This window comes from Pempheris klunzingeri, chromosome 15 (assembly GCF_042242105.1).
Source record: "Pempheris klunzingeri isolate RE-2024b chromosome 15, fPemKlu1.hap1, whole genome shotgun sequence".
Classification (NCBI taxonomy): Eukaryota; Metazoa; Chordata; class Actinopteri; order Acropomatiformes; family Pempheridae; genus Pempheris; species Pempheris klunzingeri.
This window is the reverse complement of record NC_092026.1, coordinates 3850007-3868983: the sequence shown is the minus strand read 5'-3', so window position 1 is coordinate 3868983 and position 18977 is coordinate 3850007. Positions and strand designations below refer to the sequence as shown.

The 18977-nt window shown below is 40.6% G+C and overlaps 3 protein-coding genes across 4 annotated transcripts; 1 reads left to right on the top strand and 2 right to left on the bottom strand.

Annotated features, from left to right (window-relative positions):
- Nucleotides 1-220: 220 nt before the first annotated feature.
- LOC139214405 (nucleotide sugar transporter SLC35D2-like) lies at nucleotides 221-3592 on the top strand. The gene is made up of 13 exons (XM_070845252.1): nucleotides 221-417; nucleotides 1386-1419; nucleotides 1493-1579; nucleotides 1659-1726; nucleotides 1813-1884; nucleotides 1969-2037; nucleotides 2264-2366; nucleotides 2456-2548; nucleotides 2772-2839; nucleotides 2927-3005; nucleotides 3079-3161; nucleotides 3243-3295; nucleotides 3403-3592. The coding sequence occupies exons 1-13, from the start codon at nucleotides 239-241 to the stop codon at nucleotides 3411-3413; spliced, it is 999 nt and encodes a 332-aa protein (XP_070701353.1). The 5' UTR covers nucleotides 221-238; the 3' UTR covers nucleotides 3414-3592.
- A 297-nt stretch (nucleotides 3593-3889) lies between these two features.
- mier1b (mesoderm induction early response 1b, transcriptional regulator) lies at nucleotides 3890-11597 on the bottom strand. 2 transcript variants are annotated; one of them, XM_070845397.1, is made up of 13 exons: nucleotides 11549-11597; nucleotides 10726-10750; nucleotides 9937-10085; nucleotides 9574-9759; nucleotides 9295-9424; nucleotides 9109-9176; nucleotides 8783-8855; nucleotides 8506-8657; nucleotides 7993-8074; nucleotides 7740-7834; nucleotides 7170-7297; nucleotides 6033-6160; nucleotides 3890-5844 (listed from the first exon to the last, which is right to left on the bottom strand). In XM_070845397.1, the coding sequence occupies exons 1-13, from the start codon at nucleotides 11555-11557 to the stop codon at nucleotides 5522-5524; spliced, it is 1548 nt and encodes a 515-aa protein (XP_070701498.1). In that variant the 5' UTR covers nucleotides 11558-11597; the 3' UTR covers nucleotides 3890-5521. The 2 variants fall into 2 exon arrangements, with proteins under 2 accessions (XP_070701498.1, XP_070701499.1); XM_070845398.1 differs by having other exon boundaries at nucleotides 7170-7216.
- A 2018-nt stretch (nucleotides 11598-13615) lies between these two features.
- dynlt5 (dynein light chain Tctex-type family member 5) lies at nucleotides 13616-14797 on the bottom strand. Its single transcript, XM_070845740.1, has 4 exons — nucleotides 14685-14797; nucleotides 14459-14550; nucleotides 13911-14035; nucleotides 13616-13819 (listed from the first exon to the last, which is right to left on the bottom strand). The coding sequence occupies exons 1-4, from the start codon at nucleotides 14795-14797 to the stop codon at nucleotides 13616-13618; spliced, it is 534 nt and encodes a 177-aa protein (XP_070701841.1).
- Between the last annotated feature and the right edge of the window lie 4180 nt (nucleotides 14798-18977).

The following is an 18977-nucleotide window of genomic DNA, read 5'->3' as shown; positions in this document are numbered from 1 at the left end:
AACAGCAAACATAACCCAAAATTAATACATTTTACATTATAATATTAAAAAAAACTAATGTGCTAAATATTCCTGACTGTTCAAAGCTTGTAGTTGAGTCAAGATGCTTCACTCCTTCTCACTTCCGCCATCGCCGACAATATTTTTCACGTCACTCCGATTGGATGGTTGTACGCATGTGCAGAAGGACTCGCAAACTTCCGCTTGGACTCCACAGCAGCGACTCATTACGTAAACGATGGCAGAGCTCCGCAGGCGTCGACACGAGCTCAGCGACAGGGAGTTATCACCTGAAGGAGCATCCTCCTCCACCCAGGGAGCCTCGGCGGTGTCCCTGAAGCTGCTGGCAGCGGGGTTTTACGGAGTCAGCTCGTTCCTCATCGTCGTTGTCAACAAAAGCGTCCTCACCAACCACAGGTAAAGGTCCAAAGTGCGTTGCAACAGGTACAGGAAGCTCCCATACTGGTTTAATGGAGGATATGTGAAGCCTGGAGGGGAGTTTGGTGCAGACAGGATGTTTTTACACCTCCAACACACTGAAGCCCCATGTCCCTGAACACACCACGCTCACATGAGCAGAAGTTTTGACTGGCTACCAACCAAACTACATTTTGTTTAGTATTTGTAGAAAAAAATTTTTACTTGTTCATGCTTCTTAATACTTATTGAGTAAAAGTCTTGCATTGGAAATTTCATGAAGTAAAAATATCACTTTTTTTTTTTTTATCAGAATGAGCTTTAAACAAGATGATTTAACTTAATGATGAAATAACTAATTCTTGTAATGAAGCTCACTGTTTTTCTCAGAGGGATTTTTGTTTCTACAGCCTCACCTGGTCTGGTTTGACCAGTAGTCATAGTGTGTGAACAACATGAAATCATTAATCAGTATCAGTATGCAGCACCATGATCCTTCTCTGAGTTATACAGTGTTCTATATCACAGTCCTCATCGTCTGGATTATCATCACTGATGGTCAAAATGTATTTCTATTCTATTTAAGTAGAGTTGGATCGTTTTAATTTACTGTGTAACAATAGCTTTTTAAATTTCTAATCTTCGAAGTGACTGGTAAGGTTTCACTGCCAGATAAATATAAATGAGTGCAACCTTTGTCCCTGAAATGTATAAAGCATTATGAAAGGATGCAGATAATTTATAGCACTCATTCTACTTTATGTTGTTCTATTGAATCTGCAGTGCAACTTAGTATTTTTTGTTTGCTTGTTCAGATTCAGGCTAAAAATCAGAATCAGTCCTAAAACACCGAGCCTGATGGCAGAAAGTGACCCACAGCTAAGAAGCGGCATTGATTAAATGTCTTTGAGCATCTGCATTATTGAGTTATTCTCCTCTTTTCATACCACCGTCTACATCTTTTACAGATTTCCATCCTCAACATGTGTCGGAATCGGCCAAGTAAGTGTTGCTCAGCAGATTCTTTGCGTTCGCCTGATAGACTGAGTCCTAAACGGCTCCGATCACCCCGCAGATGCTCGCTACAGTCGTGGTCCTGAGGACCGGGAAGGCGTTGGGTGTGATCTCCTTTCCAGATGTGGATTCGAGCATACCAGGCAAGGTGAGACTGTGAAGTAGCTCTCAAATACGCAGTGATCACAAGAACTTTTCTCATTTCACGTGTTTGTGTGTCTTTCCAGATGTTTCCGCTGCCTCTGCTGTATGTCGGGAATCAAATATCAGGGCTGTTTGGGACACAGAGACTCAAGTGAGAGTTATCTTCTAGCCGCCGTGGTGTTTCCTGATTTCTTTAGTACAGGACAGAAACATAAACCGTGTTTTGCTCTTTCCCAGCCTGCCCATGTTCACAGTTTTGCGGAGGTTCAGTATTTTTCTCACCATGGTGTTTGAGGGATTCTTGCTGAAGTACGTTAAGCTTCCTCTGCAATATTTTACGATAATTTTCCTGCAAATGAACGATTTTAATAACCCCCGTTTCCTCCCTCACAGAAAGACTTTCTCTACGTCGGTTAAGGTCACAGTGTTCACTATGATCTTTGGTGCTGTTATTGCTGCCAGGTGAGAAGGACTGAAGAATAACCCACACGCTGACACTGTCCACTTCACAGGCTGTGTGTGTGTGTGTGTGTGTGTGTGTGTGTGTGTGTGTGTGTGTGTGTGTGTGTGTGTGTGTGTGTGTGTGTGTGTGTGTGTGTGTGTGTGTGTGTGTGTGTGTGTGTGTGTGTGTGTGTGTGTGTGTGTGTGTGCGCATCTCACTCTGGTTTTTGTTCTGTGTGTCTTGTAGTGCTGATTTAGCGTTTGACCTTGAAGGATACATGTTCATAATGCTGAACAACGTCCTGACGGCGGCCAGCGGGGCGTATGTGAAGCAGAAACTTGATTCCAAAGTGAGCAGAGCTGCCACACTGTGTGGATCATTATTATTATCATTATTATTATTATTATTGTCTTTATTATCATGCTGCTCTTCCTGTAGGAGCTCGGCAAGTATGGGTTGCTCTACTACAACTCTTTAATCATGATTTTCCCCACTGTGGCGTACGCCTGCTGCTCAGGGGACTTGCAAATGGTAAGGCACACTTTTTAACACTAATTGGTATTAATAGTTTTGTGGCCGACAACTAGAATTAATGCTGAGACTCTCCTCTGTGTGTGTGTGTGTGTGTGTGTGTGTGTGTGTGTGTGTGTGTGTGTGTGTGTGTGTGTGTGTGTGTGTGTGTGTGTGTGTGTGTGTGTGTGTGTGTGTGTGTGTGTGTGTGTGTGTGTGTGTGTGTGTGTGTGTGTGAGGGCAGGCGCTGGAGTATAACGGATGGTCTGATCCACTGTTTGCTGTGCAGTTCGTGCTCTCCTGTGTCATGGGGTAAACTCCTCATCCATCATCCGTTAGTAGATAACACGGCCACCTCTTGCTGCTGTTGCCTGATTTCTTCTTTAATGTGTTCTCCAGCTTTATTTTGATGTACTCCATCATGCTGTGCACGCAGTACAACTCGGCGCTCACCACCTCCATCGTGGGCTGCGTTAAGGTAAGTGGCTGAGCGCGCTGGTCCCGCCCTCCGTGGAGACGCGTGCGGTGACGCTTGTCTGTGATTGCTGCAGAACATCCTCGTGACCTACATTGGAATGGTGTTCGGCGGAGACTACATATTCACCTGGACCAACTTCATCGGTCTGAACATAAGGTAAGACAAACACCATTTAAACTGCTGCTGCTGCTGCTGTTTCCCGTCCAGGAGCCGACTTTGTCTCATGTGTTCCCTCAGCATCGCTGGAAGCCTGGTGTACTCCTACATCACCTTCATACAGGAGCAAACGAGTAAGATAACTTCAGTCAAAGCCTCCCTAAACGTTGTTATAGCAGCTTTTGTTTACTTGTGTGGAATAAGCTGCAATTTCAGAAATGTTCTGCATCACATTTAACAGAAAAGGCGTAAAGCATGCAGACCCGGCCCGACGACCAAGGACTGCACACATCCAGAACAGTTTGTGTTGTTGTGCTTTTATGTGTTTTACATGTATGTGTTTTGTAAGCACACGTTTTTGCTGCAGTTATTTTGAGACACTATGATCAACTTTTACAGCTATAATGAGTATAAGTGCTCGAACTTGTTTATATTTCTTTACAGCTATAATGAGTATAAGTGCTCGAACTTGTTTATATTTCAGAGTAAAGTCACGAGCATTTTTATATCAAATTAATAAAAAATCAAATGATTTGAACTTTTTTGATTCATTTAATTTCAAATGACCCTTTGTCTCATCCGATAGTGTTGTCACAGTAGGAAGGGCTTTCTTCAAACTACCTTCAGGTCTTTTTAATATGTATAGAATAAGACTATAAGAATCAAATTGTGAAGCTTCCCTATTCTTCAGTCTTCCCAGTTTGAAAACTCACAACACGACGACTCAGACTCATTAATACATTTATTAAATATAGCCAATGTTATTCCATTCATAACCAGTCTTGGAATACACTTCATTTTTATTCATTTTGTCATTTACAGAGAAAAAGAAAACAAAAACAAGACGTTGTCAGCAAAGGGAAAGGAAAGACTACATGGATCAACATTATCTGAGACAAACTTATCTTAATCTGTGAATGTAAGTTCAAAGCTCGAGTACAAAGTAAAACACTTAAGCATTAAGCTGAACAGCTACTGTACCAAAACAAATGAAGGTCTTCCAGCTCACACACCCCCTCCCCCCACGTCAACCTGGTCTGTTTACCTGCTGGGGATCCACAGGAAATATTGGTTGAAGTTAAGCAGAGGTTTTAAACCAAAGGCAAGCAGCACACTCAACCACAACGGGGGGGCTTTTGATTTTTTTTAATGCTCAAAAGATGAGGCTCTCTGCACTAAACATTTCAGACCGAGCGAGGTCACACAGGAATGGGAAGTGCTGCCAAACGGAGAGGGAAAGAGGAATGGCTACTGTTTCTTCTTCTTATTCTTACATCCATCTCAGAGCAACATAGGCAAAAGATCTGTCAACGAAAAAAAGCACAGCCTACGAGGAAGACCAGAAAATACAGAGATGAACAGACAGTTATAAAAAAAAAAGAAATGTACCAACTGCTCAAGGTAAGAAATCTATACAAACTTTACATTAAAAAGTCACGGACATTCTGTCTAGTAAAAACAAAGCGTCGAGCAAAGCACTGACCATGAAAATCCAAAAATACAGCGATCTTCTACACGATGAGTTATAATACAGGACATCACTGATGTCAGCTGCTTTACACAAACAAACCCGCAGGGGGGGGACGAGCCCATTGGTTTATTTATCAGAATCAAACAGGCGGCCGTGATCAGAGGCCAGAGCGGGTTCAGAAGTGAAGGAGTGACAATGTAATTCTGCTGGGTTTCGACGCCACTCCTCATCAGTACAGATGAGAAACATACAATCAAAGTGCAACTAAAGAGGGCCGGCAGCAGCCTCGCTCATCAGGGGTTTACCTGCTTCGCCTCTTTTTGACAACTGAAGCACATAATCATTTAAAACATGTCCCCCCGTTTTGTCAAATATCTTGAACAGCGGTTCCCCATCATAGTTTTCTTTTGTTAAAAAATATAAATATCTCTGGTGTAAAAAAATATCACGGGTGATTTATTTTCTTTGAGTACAAATAGAAAAAGGAAATTCTTGGCAAAATTTTTGTCCGTCTCCAAAAAGAGAATAAAAGACGATGGGTAGAAGATGTTTCGTAGGACATGATGGGGCTGTGGTACTTTGGGATGAGCTTTGCAGGCAGGCAGTCAGTTCGTGGGTGAGCTGGAGGGACGGTGAGACGGGGCGGACGCTGCCCCTCCTGGAGGACCAGCTGCAGTTTGGTTGGCTGTGTTCTTCAAGGTGTGACTTTCAGTGACCTTTGACCTTATGAAAGAGTGAGTCTTTGCTCTCAGGAGATGCTGTGCTCACGGGCCAAGAGGGGGATCATCATCCTCATCCTCTTCACCCCTTACTTCTGCCCACAAGTGGGGGAGAAGGGGCAATCGTTTCACCCCGTTTCAGCATGTATTTGGTCGGCATCGTCGATGCTTCAGTTCTCCTGCGTTCTGGATGGTTCCACCTCGCTTTGGCCCAGCGGCTCTGCCTCCGTCCTGCACCTCTTTGCCGGCCTTTCGTGTGCTGTTGCTGTGTCTCTGTGGTCCAGCGGAGGCTCCAGAGAACCATTTCTGTCGTGGCTGGGCGCACTGGGCGCGCTGGGCTGGCTGCAGCCGTTGGAGTTGTTGTCAGGAATGGGAGGAGCTTCCACGACCGGATGGGAGGGACCGTTGGACTGAACCGACTCAGGTTTGACCTGATTTGCTGCTGGCAACGGAGCGCCCTCCGCTGGATGGCTTGAATTGTGGCTTGCAATACCTGCAGAGGAACGATGAAAAGTGGGTGGTTAGAAAACACAGAGAACCAGATCAAGTAAATCCAAAAGCATCTGACAACAGTTTTTTATGACTTAGACAGGAGGAAAAAACTGCCCCAGACTAAAGTGAAAGTCAAGACATAATAATCTGAATACATCTTGGCTAAAGCCTTCGCTCTCATCGGCTCACCGTTCTGACTGCTGCTGTCTTCCCTCTCCGAGTGGCTGGTGCTGCTGCTGGAGGTGGTGGGAGGAGGTGACGCCGCCCTGCTGGACGTCGCGCTCTCCGTCTCGTCCAGTAATCTGTCCATGTAGTCTCTGATGGCACACAGCAGCGGACAGACCCTTATATACAACCTCAGCTCTTGACGTGGTTTGAAATCCTAGACAGCTGCACGTGGGATTTAAAAGTTTCTCTGCCACAAGCAGCAGCTGACAATAAGTTTTCTATTCATTTTAAAAGAGAACAGCAACCACTGGTACTGTGTCAGTTAGAAGTACAAGTGTGAGGTACTTCCACTTTGCTTGAGTTTTTCTATTTTCTGGTCTATTACCTCGTTCTTCTACTTCACTACACCTCAGAGGTAGATATAGTAGTGTGTACTCCATTTATGCAAGTTAAAATTAGATTAACAGTATGAAATGTAATTAATGAATGAATAATATTAATAATATATAAGGGGTAAATTCACAAGCACAGTATGTCAGATAACATATAAAATATGTATAAATAGATATAAATGAGCTGCAGCACTTAAGTGATGAACACATTATTAACATATAGTATTCTGAAGATGCTCCATGATATGTACATACACTTTAAGTACATTATGATGCTAATAGCTGTAGCATTCTTAATGCAGGGCTTTTATTTGCCATTTGCATTTACTACAGTGAGGTTTTAGTATTAAAAGTAAAACATCTCCCATCACTGTGTGTTAGACATTATGGTTGAAAGTGGGAGTTTGAGACCATTTTAGTCACAGACTGGAGCCCTGAGAGCTACATCCACATGGGAGCAGACTTTACACAGGACAGCCTGCTGTAATAAACTCCAGTAGCCCAGTACCCCTCCAAATATCAGAAATATACGACCTTCACAGTCATCCATGAAAGACGCTTGCACACTAAACTCATGTATTCTCAATGTAAAACCCACTGAAATAACATGGAGAGCTGTTGTCTGCAAAAAGGACCCACCAGCGGCCGACTTACTCTCACACAAAAACAAATTAACCCTCGGTGTGTTTGACGCCTGTATTGTGGTTTTGAATCACGAAATTGAGATACGACAAACGGGAATACATTTTTATGTATTCAAACTTACGTGACACCAGGGTGAAGGTTGTATTTCCTTTTCCCAAGTCTGGTTTGCTGTGCAAAGAAATCATAACGCTCAGACTTCTTCCACATGTAATAAAAGGCCACACATTCTCCTACAGACCTAGTTCTCACCTGAAAGATTTAATTCAGCAGACATGAAATAACCATTATTACCATCGTCTGAAGAGATAGATCAGCACAGTTTCAAGAGTCAGTGAACAAGAGACAAATCAAATTAGCCAGAGAGTTAATGACTGCTTCACTGTAACTGTTGCACAAGTGAAAATTAAGAACTTGTAACTTATTATTAGTTGGGACTCTGACAAAAGGTCAAATGATCAACAGACACTTAAACATTGGAAAAACTAAGAAATTTGATTTGTCTCCAAATGCAGCAAGGTTGAAATGAAGCCGATTCCAACCCCGAGCATCCAACAGCCACATGACAACAAACACATCAACATAAATGAACAGTTAATGTCAGTCTTATCAAAACGATCCAATGGCATCAATAAATGGTCATGGTATGAATCAGAAATGGTTCATTGATGGGAGCTTTAAAAGCTGCTCTTACCTTGTTGGCCTGTATTAAATGAAAGTCTTTCCCATAAGCTTTTAGTCCTTGTTCAAAATTTCTACATTCCTCCTCAGTCCAGACAGATAGCTCCTCTGTTACAGAGAGAAAAGGTGTTAATGTTGCACCTGAAAGGTCTTCGTAGAAATAAAACTGAGATGATCCAGTGTACAGAGCAGCACATCAGCCCGAACATGATGCACCAGAGAAAACTGAACATGTGGAGGACATCGTGGCTTGATGGTCTTCTTACCTCTGGCTGCTTTTACATTAAACCTAAGTCTTCTTAAAGCTTCCTCTGTGTCAAAGTCACATTTCACCAGTTCATACAACGCCTGCAGGGAAACAAATGAACCATCAAGTTTATATTAGCCACGTGGACAGCTATGAACATGTAATGATCACAACTGCTTTGATTTAAAGCACCATGCTGGTGGTATTTGACATTTTTCTTACTATGAAAAAGCCCATGAAAAGACCAACACCGTGCTTCCCTACCCTCTGTAACTCAACGGTGGAACTCTAGGCTCAAATCTTGTAAAAATATATTGTTTCAAGGCTCGGCTGTGTAACAGTGACACACATTTAGTCACTCAAAAGAAGAAGAAGAAGTCTATGTTCATTATAATTAAGAAATATACATTTGGCTACAAAGGCTTTGGCTACACAGACAGAATCTGACTGTTGGTTTTGGTCTTGTCATGGGATTCGTTCACAATAAATAATAATTAATAATAATTACAAGCTACGGATATGTTGCCGTCACCTGTTCGTTGTCTTTGATATGTGATCCCTCTGGGATTGCATCCACTCCCTTCTCCTCTCCTGTCCGCCTCGATGCCTCAGTCAAGAACTCCACCACTTTGCCTTCAGGAAGACACTCGGGGTTCCACAACAACTGGTCGTCATTTTCATAAACTGCACGATAAAGTCATAGAAAACAGGCGGTCAGTCAACGGTTTGTCTTCTGTACCATCTTCAGTTCTTTTGGACCCAGAGGGGACACACAGTGTTCAGCTCAGACATGCAGACAGTTAGTTTACCTTTTTCATTGTCCTTATATTTACACAGCCCAACAGGAGTTTCTGCCTGATACATGGAACCCACCATGATTTCCTGTTGGGAATAAACACAGAGTTTAGACCGACTGTGGCCTGGCTGACAATTATTACTAATAATTTGTTCCCTGTTTGCACCAAACAAGAAGGACAGGGTGATTCTTTTCTGTACACTATGAAAACCTGAAGTCTTTTCTGTTTTTTGAGATTATATTCAAGTGTAAACATTTCTTATTGTTCCCTTTTTTAAAAGTATTTCTGCAGAAAAGCCATATATCCATCACAGTTGGACAATCTGTAATCTCATGTACCTTTTTCCAGTCTTCAGATGGAACATAGTCCTCATCTTCATCTGACTCCTCCTCTGCATCATTATTACCTGAAACACAACATGGCATCCACTTAACTAAATCTCACAAGACATTTACAGACATGAAGTAAACGTAGTTACAACGAGAGGAAAGAGGAGAAACTAAATGAGGTAAGACGGCACTTACTTTCAAAGTACTTGAGTTTCTGGGGACGAATAAGTTCTGCTGTGCCAAGAGACCTGACTGAGCGTGTGCGACTCTCAGAGGTTACCTGGGCCTCCCCCCCCTCCCCCGATGAGTTCTTAGCACCCTCAACCTGAAAACACGCATACATACGCAAAAAGTTGCAAACAAACTGAAACTGAACAAACAATACGAAATTAAACAGAACAGTCAGCACAACAAAACACATTACATTTATGGAAACTGTGTCACCGTCAAGAGACTCCAGAAACACCAGCGTACCTCATTTCTTTTCAACTCGCCGGTGCTTCTGCTGCTTTCATCGTTGTCTAAGTCTTCCTCCTCATCCTCTTCCTCATCATCGTCTTCTTCCTCAGGTTCTTCCTCCTCCTCTTCATCCTCATCTGCTGGTGAACCGCCCCCATAGCCATACAGATTCAGCAGCTCATGGATGGGCATCTCTCCCTCCTGTTCCAAGACAAGTGGCATTGTTTTCAAAAGCACTGAATGAATTAAACTTACACCTAATAATTTGATGCCTAAAGGAATAATTCTGGTCAAAATCTCAACCTGACGACATTGTTTAAATTCTGACACAGCAACTTTTACAACCAGTCAAACATGAGCTCAAAGCCTTAAACTCACCCGCGCAAGATCTTCGATCTCGTTGGCGTTGGTCTCGTCTGCGGCCTCCAACATTTCCTCTTCCTCCAGGGTGCGTTCATCATCAAAGTCATGGACAAGCATGTCTGCCGACGGGTCGAAGTCATGGTCATCGGAACCTGCTGAACCTCCTAGAAAAGCAACCCCAGAAATTAAAGCGATATTGCCGACGCAAACTGAACCTTAAGTGAACAATTGCAATAAAAAAGGTACAACTAGCATTTTTTGTTTAAGTATACTTAAATTACAAATGTGTTCAGGTATATTCACAGTATCACTATATATTTATATATATATATATATATAAATATAATGGTATTGTAAATATTATCCACATCAATTCAGCCTCCACAGGATAAAGTACCCAGATGGAAATGTTTGTCCAGGGAATAATTAAGTACATCATCACACTGCTGCGAAAATCCTTTACATCTAGCATTACTATGAAGTAAGAGACATTAAAGGAACTGATACCAGCACGCAAACAATATGGTCAAATCTCTCTCTCTATATATATATATATACATATACACATACATGTAATAGAAATATATAAGTTGCAGACATATTCACGTTGGTTTGACTTGGTAGTAATTTTGTGTTTTTAAATTAATCATGATTAACATCATAAATCTTTACATTTAGAACAAAACCGGTGGTTTAAGCATCACATTGAACACGTATTAAATAGATTACATAAGTTTGGACAGTATCAGTCAAACTTAAGGTCACAACATCAACATCAACAACAACAGGAAGGCTTTTCTGTACCTGGGCTCGAATTCCCGACGGAGGGCTGGAAAACGGGAAAAAAACAACATAAATACAGATGAAGAACAGCTTCAGAGGAAAATATATCATTAGATGTACAATTAGAAACAGCTGCCCCCCGTGTAGAAGCTGACACAGTCAGGTTACTGCTGCCCGGGGAGGCAAACACAGGAGGGGGGAAAAAGCGCGCCCGACCCTGTGCCCTAAAAGTTGTCTGCAGTTTAACAAGAAAAGAAACAAAGAGGACAAAGTCACCACTTCCTGTGGGCACATTTAAGTTACCTCTCAGGACTGTGAACACCACAGGTACGGTGGCGTTTACCGCCCGCCTCCACCAAGTTAGCTTAAACGGGCGAGAGCTAACTAGTTTAATTTACTCAACCGGCTAACTTACAGTACGAATAACAAGCTAATTCTTCTTTTTATAATTAGCTAACGCGTCCAAGTTAAGCTTGGTATCAACACCCTGTATGTAATGATTAAAACAAACCCCACACAACTCGCATCTAACCACGAAACTACCACGACATATCTGATTAAAACCGCTGCCTTGGATAGTTAAGTAATCTTAAACAAAACCGCGAAGTAACCTCGCTAACGCCGCGGCTACCTTCCGCCAGTGCTAGCGCGGCTAACGTTAGCTAAATCCGAAGTTTACTAAACATGCTGGTGTCAATAAAAGGCTAATATCTTGAGACGCAGACGGCGGATTCTTAATTTCGTGTATCAAAGCTACAACACGCAAACGATGTAGGCATTCGGCTGCACTAACTATCCTGCGGTGTAAATTTATTTTTTCCTAATATTTATATCACTTTCTTACCTCCGCCATGTTTGCAATCCTGCAGGGTCACGTCAGGGGTCAGCGGCAGTTCCCGGATGTGGAGCCCCGCCCACCTTGCCTGCAGTGTCGAGCGCGTCCAAAGAGGATGATGATGATGGGACACACACATGAGCTGTTATTCACAAAATATACATAATACATGCATATACACACATAGGTTTAAACCAGGCACACAATATAAAAGAATATATAGGTCATTCTTGTAAAATGCAATGCTACTAATAGATCAAAATCAATGCTTTTGAAGGGAGAATACAATTATGATTATGATGATTATAATCTGTATTGATGTGCAGATTCTACAGCAAACACATCAAAGTCTTGTTTGATATACTGTAGCTAATTACATGGGTAAAAATGATTGCTGTTTTAATTCCATGTTAATGCAACACTTTACATTAGCAGATATTTCTCTGACCAAAATCTTCTGATGAGCAAACATTGAGTGTTTATAAGTGATATATATATATATATATATATATATATATATATATATATATATATATATATATATATATATATATATATATATATATATATATATATTCTGGGCAATCAGCTGGTATTTATTAGCTGCCGTACCTGATTATGGCTTTTGTTATGGTAATCACAGTGCTGTGCTTTTTCTTTTTTTTTTTAATGAATAGTGGTTGCAGCACTGGGGCATCAAAACTGTAAGGTGAGTACGTACATAATTCAGCAGAATGTGAAAGTTAAAGGAGTGTACAATGTAAAATGAGTGACAAACCAGACTTCATAAAGAAAAAAGCATTTTTTACAAAGTGGCTAAAAGACCTGACTGTCTCAAATTCAAAATATGGTCTGCAGGAAAACGGTTATCCTTAGCCCAACCTTTGATATTTAACAAAGGGCCGGTAATGACTATTTTAAGATCAATTCTATTCCATGACAACAACGGTGTTGGTTAATACAACTGTCTTTTCTTGGAATCACTGATTTATGTTCATGATAGTGGGCACGCACTCCACTATGTTGCTATGTAGAGAGCCATCACCTCAGTTTGTTTTAGGACGATTATCTCCAGCGATCCATTAGGCAACTCTCTGCTAAATCCACGGCAATAAAAACTCTGCAGTCGGGACATAAAAAGGCAATTCTTTCTCTTTAACATTTACGAAAATGTATCACCGCAGTGACCTAGATTCCCACACATATCCCAAATAGCCAGATTGACATCCGCTGTAAAAAGCATGATGGTTACCAAAGATAATACAGAGTGTTTACACTGGAATCACCCGAGGAAGACCATGGAAAGTGCTTGACATCACGGGAGCCTCACATAAAAAGGTTGATCAGGACAGATGCTTCCTGAGAATTAAACGACATGAGATCCCTAATGCTGCTTGCAATGCTGCTGTGCACGTTGTGTGTAGCACAGGTTCTCACACAGGACAACACAAACACACTGAGGCTGTGTGGCCGGGCACTTCTGCGGGCAGTGGTGTACACCTGTGGAGGATCCAGGTGGAGAAGACTGGTGGGAGAAGAGGAAACTTTGAAAGACGGTGAGCGCACAGTCACTTGAATTTATCTTTATAGCTTTGGTGTTAATTTCACAACTGTAAACCAAATTACATAATGACAGCCTTGGCTTGTGGTAAACTGGGGCTGATGTGTCTCGGCAGGTAGCGGGGAGCCAAATCTGATGGAGACAGATGCGGCAGCGATGGACCGTCACTGGCGGGATCAAAGCCAGGCGCTCATGTCAATGTGTTGTCAGCTAGGCTGTCGAAGGAGTGACCTCTCCATGCTCTGCTAGAGGGGAACATCATCAGTCCGTCTCACTCATTCATTCATTAGTTTAAAATATAATCTTCAGAACATCGTGAGGACAATGTGATTTCATTTTCCATGCTAGCAAAAATAAAAAAAACCATCATGAAGTTTGGTTACAAAGTCTTGTTTTCTCATTTTATACACGGTAAAGTATACAACATAGATTAAGCCATCTTTAAATAACAGCAGTCCTTTCATGACAGGGACAAATGTATAGTCCTATTAAAGACCTTTCAGTGCCCACACGATTCACTCGAAGTACACGGCGTAGACGGTTGCCACACCATACAGGGAGCTGTTCTTGAAGGAGTACGTGGCGAATGTGTCATTAGATGCATCCCACAGACAGCGGCTGCTGATTTGCATGCTCTGGCCGGTGAGCTGGCCGATGTGAACCAGGACGACGATCTTATATCGGGGAATCATGAGGTCCTTTACACGGGCTCTTATCACCTGGGAGGGACAATCCAAAGAATATAAGAGGTAAGACAGAAACCTCTGAGCTAGAAGGTGCTGCACAAATGAGCTTTTCAGTGTTATTTACCTCACATATTGTTTTTGTCATTTTTTGAGACCACTCTACTTCATATTTCTCCTCTTGGAGGTAACTGGTCAGCACATCCTTCAGGATGTCCGTGACAGCAGGAACAGGGAAGCGTTTGCAAGGTCCTGTAGTCCACAGAATAAAGACAACAGCACCGTGGTGAGTACGTTTTACCTCTGATGCACAAAATATGGTGATGCGTTGATTTAAACTTGATTTGAAAGTGAAGTGCATCAATGAAAAAGCTCTAATGGATTAAAATCAATTCATAAATGACTTCATAGACTTCTTTTATATATAGTCTATGGCTGACATGATTCTGGTCTTGTTCAGCTTCCATCTCTCAACAACTAGTTTGAGGCTGAATCTGTTTTGTTATGTAAATCACACACGAGTGATTGTAGTGAGGCTGAGGTACTGAAATTATGGAATCGTTGCCCAAATATATTGATGAACTAAATCTGAAAAGTGAATCACTGGTGTATTAAGCTGTTTCAGTACACCTGTAGTATGGTGATGCTGCTGTGGTGCAGTGTGTATACTCTCACCCAGCTGGTAGGTGTTCTCTGTTGTTACAACCATCCGAGCGTTGTCATCGTGGTGTCCCAGTTCATCGATGCACGACACAGTACTTATAGAGCTGAAAGACATGATCAGGTGGAGGAGATTACCAGGAAAAAGGGGCATTGTGGAATATGTGCACAGCCTCTGAATGGGTGACACTTTAATAAGACAACTAAACATGCTGTATCACCACTTGTACAGTCTACTCACTCCTTAGTCTTTCCAGTAGTGTCTTTGCCTCTGACTCCGTGGCTTCCCTCTGAGGGCGCCCTGCCTGTCCTCTTCTCTTTCCTTTGGGATTTGTCTTTGAGCAGATCAGACATGACAGCTCCCTCCTCGTCTAGCTCCTCTTTCACAGGACGACAACCTAAATACATTGACGTTAGCTCCATTAACATCTAGGTAGTGAACTAAACACACAGGTGGAGAAGTTAAATCCAACACTTGAGGACATCACACGTCAAATACAAATAGCTGATGATAAAAACTCACAGGGAAAGCGTTTGAAAATAAAGTATGGTAAGATTAAAATAAGCTATTCAACATGTTACCATGCCATCTCTTCTGCTTAGTGTAGCTAAACACACAACAAGCTAGCAAGCTAGCTGATAGGAGTTGGCTCGTTTGTAAGCACTTTACGGTTATTTTGGTAAACTTAACTTTAACTTTGGACGACAGCACCTTCTTACAGATTATATCGTGTCAAATGGGTCACAACAGAAACTTTTCCAAGAGAAATTTAACACGTTTTTACCGCTTTTAGGACCTCCTGGTTAAAACAGTTGGTGCTCTAGAGAGCTTGGTGTTGTCATGGCAACCAGGAACCACCAGTCAGGGGAGGGGCTTCCACGCACGTGTGTGTGTGTGTGTGTGTGTGTGTGTGTGTGTGTGTGTGTGTGTGTGTGTGTGTGTGTGTGTGAGTGTGAACTGTGATGACATCACTTGTTACGTTTCATTTCACGGATCAATCAATTCATAATCATAACCATTCATAATTATAATCATTCATAATCAGCATCCACAGTGAGATGTGACTGCAAGCACCTGAAACAAAGATAGATAGATAGATAGATAGATAGATAGATAGATAGATAGATAGGTAGATAGATAGATAGATAGATAGATAGGTAGATAGATAGATAGATAGATAGATAGGTAGATAGATAGATAGATAGATAGATAGATAGATAGGTAGATAGATAGATAGATAGATAGATAGATAGATAGATAAATTAATAGGTAGATAAATTAATAGGTAGATAGATAGATAGATAGATAGATAGATAGATAGATAGATAGATAGATAGATAGATAGATAGATAGATAGATAGATAGGTAGATAGATAGATAGATAGATAGATAGGTAGATAGATAGATAGATAGATAGATAGATAAATTAATAGGTAGATAAATTAATAGGTAGATAGATAGATAGATAGATAGATAGATAGATAGATAGATAGATAGATAGATAGATAGATAGATAGATAGATAGATAGATAAATTAATAGGTAGATAGATAGATAGATAGATAGATAGATAGATAGATAGATAGATAGATAGATAGATAGGTTTGGTGGGACCACCCTTTGCCTTCAAAGCAGCTTCATTGAAAGAATTATACTTTACAGCATTTCTTCACACCTGCCTAAAGTTTTTGCACAGTACTGTATATATGTGTGTTTTTTTTCTTTTGTATTATGCATATTGTTTTTGTAGATTTATATTATTTATATTCTCATCGCCTTGTTATCATATTCTATGTATTGTTTTGCACCAAAACAAACTCCTTGTATGTGTAAACCTACTTGGCATAAACCTGATTCTGATTCTTTTTCTTCTATACTGCTATAACCTCCCATGTGCAATAGCCTTTTTATCTCATTCTTCACCATACAATTATTTTTTGTATATACTGTACATATATACATATATATATTTTATTCCCTTTCTTTTTTCCATATCTTATTTCTTCTTTTCTCTTTACATGTTTTTTTATATATTTATACTTCTGTATGTGTGAACTGCTGCTGACTGGGAATTTCCCCATTGTGGGATAAATAAAGGCTTATCTTATCTTATCTTATCTTATGTATTTGCTCTGGAAAAGCCTAATATTTTGCCCCGACATCTTCTCCTCCCTGATCCTTTGCTTTGTGGAACTGAATCATGATGAGTAATAATAAAGTCTTCTTATTTAGACAGTGGAAATGTCATTTTACAGTCCAGCCACCATGTAAAGAATGCTGTTAGAACAAACAGGACGACTTATTTCTTCTTCTTTATTACCAAGTAAAACAGGTATTACATTATATTGATTTTTTTTTCATATATTTACTTTCAAAATCTTTGGATGGGAAATTTACATGAAATGTTTGCATATTCTGTGTCTAATGCAGTGAAAGGAATACAGCCAAACAGTTGTAGAAAAAATACACTTACAGAAACCCTCCAATATTAGAGGACTTAGTGTAAGCTCAAAAATAAGGCAAAGAAAAACATAAGCTTTATTAACAGAAACACTGAGAACTGTTCTCAATTAACTGAAAAAAACATGTTTTTCATTTCTTTTTCAAAGAACTAAATGAAATATTACACTCAGGCCCAAACTGTGAGTCAACACATTGAAACATTCTATAAAATGCGATGTTCAAACACACATCAACATGTGTACATGTGACATGAAGCCATGAATTGTTTTATTAATGGAGCTGAAGGTGTGTTTTTGTGTGCAAGTCAAACACAGGAGAATGTCAAACACCTATATCAGATGCATGGGATGGGAATATCAATGAATACATGCCAGATTTATTGACGATGGGTTTCTGAAGGTGCAACAACAGCAAAACAGAGATTGGAGTTTTAAGTGAAGGCAAAAAAAAAAAAGTCTCCTCTCGTAGCACGATTATACAGTAACACACGAATCATGACCTTATTGAAATGGATAAATTGGTATTGCATTGATCAGACTGGTGATGGACAAATGCAGATTTCATGCGGCACCGTTTGGAGTTATTCATCAACAGTTACACTTTTTTTTTTTTTTTTTTTTTTTTGGTACAAGAAACCCACATGTAAAACAATAGTTGAAGAATGGTGGTGTCGTTACACAGAACCTAATGCAGTATGAGTGCTGACATCAATAAACCAAGAGACAATCACAGACACGTCCATATGCCCAGAGAAATATTTGAAACATAGCTTTTTATGTACACTTTTTACACTTAAGTTTTTAAATATTGCTATTAGAAAATGATAAAACATTTATTCAACATGGTGGAAAAGGAAGAAAATAAAACAGGGACGTGAATAGTGCTGTCTTCTCGATAGACATTTCTTTTCATTACGCTGTGATGTCCCTAATAATACTCGTCAAGACTCCTATCAAAGATCATGGTCAAAGGAATTGGCCATGTTTTTAAGCAGCATCAAAGGCAACTCCTACAATCGTCAGCCTAGGTCCCCTCTACAGTTCTCCTGAAACTTAAAGCTCCTTTCCACCACCGTATGGCACTCACAGCTGGCTCTGTATGCGCCTTAAGGCCCTTTCAAATATAATTTCTGTTACATCAACAGAATAAATAAACCAAACTGTTCCAGTGAAAGTAGCAGCGTCGGTTGGTCACACAAGTATGGCCTGACGGTTACAAAAATTGACCTCTCACACCACCACAAATACCGCTAACGTCCTGTGATGGAGGAAATTTGATGTATCTCAGCATTGCACGTGCCCGTAGTGCTGATGTGGTGATTTTGCTCTCCGGCAGCTCAAACTGCTGTGGCTGATTTACTGACCGTTTCAACTCTCTGTTCACATGACCCATTGACGGCAAAACGCCATGGAAGTAGCGACGAAGGCTGCGCGTGTAAAAGTATAGCATTATATGTGTGTGTGCTTCAATCCTGATCACGGGATGGGACGTTTTCAGCACAAGAAATATATTCTTTTTTGCAAGCACATAAATTATATTTTGGAGAATTTGTTTGAAATCACTCTAAAACAATTCAATTTAAGCAAATTAAAATCTAGTCCGTGCTCACTAAGTGTATTTATATGTTTGCTATTATCCATCTACGCAAACAATAATAAACTTATCTGGTAGTTTAACGGTAAGCAGGTGCACCAAAGACACACGTAAAGTATACGTAGGTTATTTTTGGTTAAATACCTCGTCGAAATTCTGTTTGGAAGTTAGTCTGTACGTGGTTTATGTTTAAGTCTGCTGGATATTCAATAGTATTCAATTACAGATTAACACATCCAGCAGACATGCTGCAACATGAGCTTCATTTGGGGTCATTTTTCAGGCCATCTGTCCAATTCTTACATCCTTTTAGCTCCGTTTTTGGTCTCTACCGACTCCTGAGAGGGAAAAAATGACATCTCAGCAGCTAAGTGTTCATCAGCTAGTTGCTAACTTTGATATCTGCTGTTTGATGCTGAGCAGGTTGCGTACAGTGGGTTTATCGGAGCTTTTTTTTAATGAAAACGACAAAATAATG

Bases quoted from the DNA above. Each gene is read 5' to 3' on its own strand.
- LOC139214405 (XM_070845252.1), top strand. From the start codon at position 239: ATGGCAGAGCTCCGCAGGCGTCGACACGAGCTCAGCGACAGGGAGTTA. The intron at 418-1,385 runs GTAAAGGTCCAA...CATCTTTTACAG, and splicing joins AGCGTCCTCACCAACCACAG to ATTTCCATCCTCAACATGTG. The intron at 1,885-1,968 runs GTACGTTAAGCT...CCTCCCTCACAG, and splicing joins TTTGAGGGATTCTTGCTGAA to AAAGACTTTCTCTACGTCGG.
- mier1b (XM_070845397.1), bottom strand. The intron at 7,298-7,739 runs GTAAGAGCAGCT...TAAATCTTTCAG, and splicing joins ATTTAATACAGGCCAACAAG to GTGAGAACTAGGTCTGTAGG. The intron at 6,161-7,169 runs GTAAGTTTGAAT...GTGTGCCATCAG, and splicing joins AACCTTCACCCTGGTGTCAC to AGACTACATGGACAGATTAC.
- dynlt5 (XM_070845740.1), bottom strand. From the start codon at position 14,797: ATGTCTGATCTGCTCAAAGACAAATCCCAAAGGAAAGAGAAGAGGACA. The intron at 14,551-14,684 runs GTGAGTAGACTG...CATGTCTTTCAG, and splicing joins ACTACTGGAAAGACTAAGGA to CTCTATAAGTACTGTGTCGT. The intron at 14,036-14,458 runs GTGAGAGTATAC...TGTGGACTACAG, and splicing joins AGAGAACACCTACCAGCTGG to GACCTTGCAAACGCTTCCCT.